The following is an 8407-nucleotide window of genomic DNA, read 5'->3' as shown; positions in this document are numbered from 1 at the left end:
TTGCATTTCCATGTTCTTCGCCTACTAAGAACAAGCAATACAGTACGCAGTACCTCCAAACACTTCCTGTTTCAAGTCTTTCACGTTCGCCTTCTTTGAAGTTTTAAAACTTCCGACAAATGATTTTCTGTTTAATGTCTTAATCAACAGCTTTGTGAAGACGATTGACCTGCGTGAATAATACTTTAAACTATCCGACAACTTCGTTAGTTGACGACGTTTTTTGAAGCTGAAGCAAAGTGAACGGAAATGAGTTTCCTATTGTAAGTAACCTAGCGTTAGCTGACGTCTACTTAACGGTTAGTTTGAAAGTTACTAAAGCAATGACGTTTAGTAGCTATAACTTGGTTACCTTCAAATTTATGTTAACCGTTTGTTACATGGTAAGAATAAAAACATTTAGCTTTTAAATATCAACATTTATTCGTATTAAATGGATGGTTAGCTAACGCTACTAATTTGACACAGCTAAGCTAGCTAGATAACAAAGCTGCCTCCTGGAGACATCCTAAACCTGTTTTCACTGAACACTGACAACTAACATTCCTTGTCTCACTTTCCAAACGTTTATGTGGACTCGAGGAGTTAAAGCCATAGCCATGTATATACACTCGAATTTTAACCCAACAGCGGAGAGCAAGTCTTTCGTTCTTTGAAACATTTGGAAAGTTAATCTAAATAGCTAGCTAAGCTAATTAGAATTATTTCTTGCCACACCTTGCTAGCCCTGGCTAACTTGTTAGGGATGTTAAACTATCTGTGGTCGTGTTGGCTAACTGATTAAACTGTAAATTCAGGTATCGGTGTTGAAACGTAAAATGACAACTGCACGTTCTCTGACGCACCAAGTATGAACACGAACACTTAGCTGTTACCATGCACAATTTGTTAGTCACGCTCTTCATCAGTCATCTATTTCTGACGACAGAATTGCTGCAGTGACGTTTGTGTCCAAAGTTGCACTGCAACGAGTGATTATTCCTATACTACCTCTATCCTTATATTAACAGATTTTCCCGATTTTACACTTGTAAAATACGCAGGGATTTCTCATGAATTGGGGTATATATATAGCGAGACAATTTTAACCCTTTTTATAAATAGTTCCATATTTCATGAGAGAAAATAACATAATTTTACTTAAACTTACGTTAAATTTCCATGTGTTTATTTGCAAAACTTGAGTAGTCAATAATTGGTCTAGATCTATTTTTATGAAACTGGTTGAATAGTGTCGAGTAATTGATTATACCTACAATATGCGTAGAAACGTAGTTAAACGAGAATGTGCAGTCATTATGGCAAAATCAACAGGGCAGTACAGATTTCTGTTCTCTGGAAACTACATTGGTAGCTAACGTTACAGGTCATCACCTGAGAGTTAAAAAAAAAAAAAAAAACAACCGAGTTTTTACTCTTCGTTGAAGAGTAAAAAAAAAAATGGCTTTCCCTAAGTTTTGCGGCACAATATTCAAAAATACATAATGTTATTTTTTTTTTTTAATTAATGAATGCTACATGCCATAAAATACCATAAAAGCATCAAGTTTTTATGTAGTCTGTAGACATTTATTTAATAACCACTTTTTGAAAGTGTACTATTAAAATATTAGTGCTTCCTCTATAAGCTGCCAATGATTAATTTATTCAGTATGAAGTATTTTATTCAATATTCAGAATATGCTTGCTTTAGTCAATAAAATTAAACTTATGTTCCTAATGATAATCAGAAAATGTAATTATATTTTGTCACAATGTCAATATAATCATAGCACAACTGACATTTTTGTGAAACAAAATATAAATTTTTAAGCATAATAAATAGAAAACATTTGTACTACAAATTTAGTTTAAACCATAACACTTCTTGTATTGTTCATTGTCAATAAGCTTGGCAAATGCAGCCATAAAACCTTTGGGGAACCTTTTACCTTCTGTCCCAGGGCTGAACAAGCATGCCAGATAACTTGATTTTGAACAGTGTGAATTTGGTGGGCGGCTGAATTGAATAAAACACCTGGTCCACATTCTTGTATCCAGCACTTTTAAAAGCAAAGCTTGCCTGGTAATATAGTATAAAACAAAGAAACCTAGCTGGATAAAATAGTTAACTGCTGCAGTCTTGTACGTTTTATCTGAAAACTAAGCTAGTTATGAATTTGTTAGACTAACCAGCAGAATGAATATTTTAGACATCAGTAATGTTTTTGAATATTGTTGCTGGATGTTGCTGCTCAATCAGGTTTGAATCAGTAATTTTAACAAATCTCAAGGCTGAGAATTTGATTTTCATTGAAAAGTCTGTGAAACATTTTTTTTATTTAAACTGCCTGGCCTTCCATTATTCTCCATCTGTTTGTCTCTTACATCATCAGCCAATTTGTAAAATTATTAATTCTGCTAAGGAATGGGCTCCCCAGTATTTTTTAAAAATATATTTCAAGGCATATCAGTCAGTGTATATCACAATGTATGGCAGTATAACACAAAAAGTGTTTTTGTATTGTGCAAACCTACTTGAAATGATTAAAATAGTTACCTTGGGATGTCATACTTGAGCAACATGAACAAAAACTAATCTTGGAATGTTATCATAATGTAGTGATAGTTATTCTGACAGATCATACCAAAATGAGTATGATCATTTATACAGATTGGTTTATATAAACTGGGGTGACAATTACATATTTGAATTAAAAAGTAAACCAGAAAAATAAGAGAACTATTTGGTCGTGACTTTGCTTTAGTGGTAGCCGGTCTTCAAAGACATTCAAGCCAAAGAAGAACATTCCAGAGGGGTCTCACCAGTATGAGCTCTTGAAGCATGCTGAAGCCACACTGGGAAGTGGCAACCTCCGAGCAGCTGTTATGTTACCAGAGGGAGAGGACCTGAATGAGTGGATAGCTGTGAATAGTGAGTGTGTTTTCATGCTTCTTAGATAGCCTTTGAAAAGTACAAAAAATAGTCTCATAAAACTAGTATATAATTTTAGAATTAAATAAAATGAGTTTTTATTTGTATTAAAATATATTTTAAAATAAGTTTGACATTAAATAAGTAATCCATTGCCATATTTATTTTTCAAAATGCCTTTGGTAATTCTTTTATACTTTTTTAATACTTTTTTGCGGCAACATCTATTGCAAGCTTACACCTTGAACCTCATACACTTAATGCAAAGTGAAAATGAGCAAAATAATTTTCTAGACTTATATGTCCTGACAGCTGTATTGTTTTATGATAGCTGTGGACTTCTTCAACCAGATCAACATGCTCTATGGCACGATTACAGAATTCTGCACTGAGACCAGCTGCTCTGTTATGTCTGCAGGGCCCAGGTGAAGAATCATTCTTTTAAAGTTAATAATTTTAAAGTTAATATTTGTATATTAACAATAATTGTGGTGTGTGTGTGTGTGAGAGAGAGAGAGGGAGAGCGAGAGAGAGATTCAAAATTATGGTGAAGTACACGAAGTTTCCAGAGAAACAGAACTTTTCAGACAAATTTCTTTCATCAGCTGTGCAAGCAAAGTGCAAAAGTTGATGAAGGACCTCTGTCTGAAAAGACATGTTTCTCTGGAAACTGTACTTGAAACTTGATATGAAGCTTCTCATTGGGTGTTTTTGATCTGATTTATGCAGAGAAATAGTTACTGGTCACCCTGGATTTTTTTCCATGCTAATTCTGTGTAGTGCTATATTGAACATTTTACATGTATATTAAACATACTGTTTTAGTTTTAAATACTAAAAGTCCTTTACTTTAACAGAAAAGTAATATAGATTTCATATAGATTTGTAGTTTGGTGGTATTCTATATTTGAATTGGATTAACGGAAATTTTAAATTTAAGAGGAAATTAATCTTAATTTCCACAGATTTCAGTAGATGCCTTTATATTTTGTTATTTGCATGTTTGCCAAAAACCTAGTATTGTCTATGTTTGCATGAACACTCTGTTATTATGTCATATATTTTGCTAAAGGTATGAATATCACTGGGCTGATGGCACCAATATAAAGAAGCCAATCAAATGCTCAGCTCCCAAATACATTGACTACTTGATGACCTGGGTTCAGGACCAGCTGGATGATGAAACCCTCTTCCCTTCCAAAATAGGTTAGCACTGGGGTTTTTTTCCCCTTGAAATGTTTTTATACACAAATATAAGAGTGCAAAAATTGTCATAGATTTAAAGTCCTGTGTACTATTTTTTTTTCTTTCTCCAAATCCAACCAAGTATCCAATCTGTGATTGTTTGCATACTTTTGTTAAAACAAAAGTATGCAAACAATCACAGATTGGATACTTGGTGTGACATGTTGCACACTCATGAGTGAATAAAGTAACCTGAGAAGTTTTAATATTACATTGCAGCCAACCACCATTTTGGAGCTTCTTATTTGGTGTTCTCCAAGATGTCAGACACAACACTGATTATAGCAAATCAGAGTCATATTGCATATTCCTGACATGTAGGGTGTGATATCACACTGAGTTATAGGGTGTAGTATCACTCACTGAGCACCATCATAAATATAGCCAAACAGTGGGAGTTCTTTGTTTTTGTTTTTATTTACTTATTTATTGATCGATGGTGAGACTTTTTATAGATGCAAACAAATTAAAACCACAAAGAAAATGAACCTTTCCTTTTTTATATAATGACATTAACTGTAATTACTGTAATACAATTAAAGTCAACTTGGTAACAATAATAATCACTATGAATGACATTTCGATAGATGAATGGTTTTATGTCTGATGTACTAATTTAAACTAATCTCTACTGTTATCAGTTCCTCTTGTTAAGTGAGAATCTTCAACATGACACAGGGAACAGGATATTCACAACTTGTGAAGGTGCACGGCATAAACTGTAATGCTTTTACCCGAATAAATGACTGTTTTGGGAGGGTCAAAAAATTTATTTTCATATGCTACACAGGTCATTAATATTCATAAAGCTAAAGCCAAACATAAAGCTCCATCCTATTTGATGACTATAGCTTGACAGACTTTCTTTTAACTAAAATATTGAATGATCAAAAAGGCAGAAACAACTTAAAAAACATCCTCTGTGTCTTAAATGGAAGAAATGGTTGTTACTGCCATGACTACAGCTGCAACATGTTTTATGATGCCTGCTTTTTTTTGGTTTGTGGATCAGATATTCTATGATCTCAGCAAAAAATCTAAGGTGTTTGAAATTGAGTCAAGGCTGAGTAAAAATACACCCAAGTGCATGATGAGAGGAAAACTATTAATGTGTCCATCTCTAAACCAGTCAACAAAAATGTCAAACTCTCATTTAACAAGTCACTCATTTAACAACTAGTCAAACTGCTACCAAACTACATTTAACAGCCAACAGTCAAACCACTGTCATATTGATTGCAGGTTCATGTTAATGTTCCGAATCAGTGTTTTCTTCAAGGTGCTACAAGTTAATGTAATACTGTTTCTACTGTGCGTAATATTTGAAGCTCATAACTACATTGGACACAGGCTGCTCTCTTTAATAGTCAATACATACTCCAACACAGCAAAATGGGAAAAAGTTAATAGCGAATATAAAAAAAAATACATAACACTATAATGTTTTATAAAGTTTCTGGAATTTAAGGTGACTAAATGTTTGAAATTGTTTACTGAAATGCTTATTTTTGACTAATTAAAAAAATATCTGTGTAAGGCCTTGAACACCAATCCTGCAAGTACACCAAAGGAGTTTGTTGCTGGTTTTTGTTTTTCACCAAACCTATTGGTGTCTATTGTGTGTGTGCCTGAAGAAATCTGTCCGATTTACATTTTTACTGCAGCAGCTCAATACACAATCATTCCTTCCATGGTTACATTTCTCCTTCTTTGCAGGTGTGCCTTTCCCGAAAAACTTCATGTCTGTGGCTAAGACCATTCTGAAGCGCCTGTTCAGAGTCTATGCGCACATTTATCACCAGCACTTTGATTCTGTAATGCAACTGCAGGAAGAGGCTCATCTCAATACTTCCTTCAAGCATTTCATCTTCTTTGTGCAGGTGAGAGGACGCACACTGACAAATACTTGCTTTGCTGGAGAAGAATCTACAGACCCCTTAGACTGGATGATAAACTTAACTTTATACATCTGCATCTATAATTGTAATTCATTTCAATACTTCATCATGACAGTTCATCATTTTGCGCTCTCTCTCTCTATCCTACATTGTCTTTGCTTGCATGCAGGAATTCAACCTGATTGACCGCAGAGAGCTGGCTCCTCTCCAAGACCTTATTGAGAAGCTGGGCACCAAGGACAGATAAAGATATACTTACCATGGAATCATGTCAGTGCTTCCAGGCACTCTAGAATTGTTTCTTTTGTTTTTTGTTTTTTTTTTATATCTACTTTTTTACATTACATTTAACATTCTTTAAAAGCTAAGTGAAAGGATTTAATGTAATATTCAGTACATTTTAGAAATAGTGTTTCTTCCTAGTCTTCAAAGTTTCTTCTAATGTCAAAAAAAAGTTTATAGAACATTTAGAAAAATGGCAGACATATTTTGGTTATATAAATCCCATAAACCTATTTTTTCACATGTAATTACAAAATGTACTCACTGTATTGACTGTGGATTGCACACATTTATGTCTGTCCTATGCCTTAAGATAATCTTACCATTTTTTGATTCTCCTTTCAGTGCTATTTGGTCTGCATAAAATATACAAAAAGTGGACCAAGTGTGGAAGAAATTTAATAAACTCTTGTCAGTGTTTTCATTTAAAGTAATGAAACTGCAGTCAGCATTTTTGTATTAAAATCTTTTACCACTTTTATATTAAAATGTAATAATTTTATACAATGAAGGTAATTTTCTATTGTTTTTGCATTTGTTTTTACATGTACTTGATCAAAAAAATTATTTTGTATGGCTGTATCATTACTGTGAGTGTAGATTATTACCAGGTTTTAAAAGATTGAGTCAAACAATTTCATTTCATTCTGTGGTATGTCAATTTTATTGCTGTGTCATTTAGAATGTAATCCTAAATTTGTATAAATATAGTTGACATTTAGCTCTGGAAGTCTAGAATCTGCTTTTTACTTATTTGAAGTGCAAATATGCACACATTTTAGAGTTGATCTCAGCTTTGAATGTCTAATAGTATAATATCTTCTAGTTTGTGCAGACATACTTTGACAGGCATAGCTTTTCCTTGTTCTTTGACAAAACCAAAATATTGTATATTCATGTAACAATTTAATTTGGGATTAGTTTGGTTACTTTAGATTTCCTCAGCATGAAATGTTGATGGTGTTTAATTGTTTTGACTGCATGAATTGTTTAACTGCTTCATTATAAAGTCTACAGTATGAATCTCTTCCATAGTGCCAGGAAGTGCACTGCTTGTATCAGTAGTAAATTTGTATTTACTGAAGTATTGCCTATTTTAGGACTGTGAATGACTATTTTAAACTTTACAGTTATGTCTTTATTTGCGTCAATGTCACATTTGACTGTAAAACCTATCAGAGCTGAAGTTTTCTAAGTGTCCTGTTTGAGCAGTATTATTACCATGGCATACACTGTCTAAATGTATGATGCATATTCAGTGAACATAAAAATTAGAATATGATCTCTAAAATGTACTGTAGTGCTCTGGTATGTATTGCTCTCAATACCCACATATGTATACTTTTATATAGGTAATGCTTCCCTCCTCCCCTTGCTCTCACTGTAACTGAAGTGCTGAGTTGGAAGAGCTATTGTCTACTTCAGTACAAAGTCGGTGTGTCAGGAAAACTTATTATAGTTTATTATACTTTTAAGAGATGACTTCTCAAAAAGGAGGGTTGTAAGCTATAAGGTCTAAAGGTCTAAGTCTGCTATGAAGTACAGAAGTTCTGAGTGTTTACTGAAGAATTTGGTGCCGAGATGTTTTTTCCCAGTGTTACAAACCACTAGGAAACATTTTTAAAATTAAAGCACTAACAATAGTGTTGGTACCACACATATATTAGCTATTATTTCTACTTTTGAATACCATCACATTTAAATTATGCAGTGTGTGAAATTAATATTCAAATATATTTTATACAAGGAATTCACAAACACCTTTAAAAAAAGGTTTTCTGATTTAAAATAATGTGCTTATGTTAAGCGTTATGTATGACCTTTCTTTCATGAAAACAAAAATGGAAGTGAGGTCCAATTTTTCAACTATGGTGTGATTACTTTCAGAAATAACAATTTTATTGTAATGTTATATACCAAATATAGCTCGAAAGTCATGAATTATTTTGTAAATATTGTGTAGAGACATTGTAGTTTACATCTTGACTCGTGTAGTGCTTTATGATAAAATAAACGATGTTAGAAACGTGTAGCTTATGTTTCAGTAATTGTAATGGCTTACCTAACC

The 8407-nt window shown here is 33.1% G+C and overlaps 1 protein-coding gene across 1 annotated transcript; it reads left to right on the top strand.

The window, feature by feature from the left end:
- Window positions 1–29: 29 nt before the first annotated feature.
- Window positions 30–7630, top strand: mob1a (MOB kinase activator 1A). The gene is made up of 6 exons (XM_027016900.3): window positions 30–263; window positions 2748–2914; window positions 3246–3339; window positions 3987–4120; window positions 5876–6039; window positions 6227–7630. Exons 1-6 carry the CDS (start codon window positions 250–252, stop codon window positions 6302–6304), a joined length of 651 nt encoding a protein of 216 aa, XP_026872701.1. The 5' UTR covers window positions 30–249; the 3' UTR covers window positions 6305–7630.
- Window positions 7631–8407: the final 777 nt, after the last annotated feature.

Source organism: Electrophorus electricus, chromosome 1, assembly GCF_041902795.1.
Source record: "Electrophorus electricus isolate QZ-2024a chromosome 1, ASM4190279v1, whole genome shotgun sequence".
NCBI classification, from domain to species: Eukaryota; Metazoa; Chordata; class Actinopteri; order Gymnotiformes; family Gymnotidae; genus Electrophorus; species Electrophorus electricus.
Note: the sequence above shows the minus strand (reverse complement) of the source record. Positions and strands in the feature narration are given on the sequence as shown.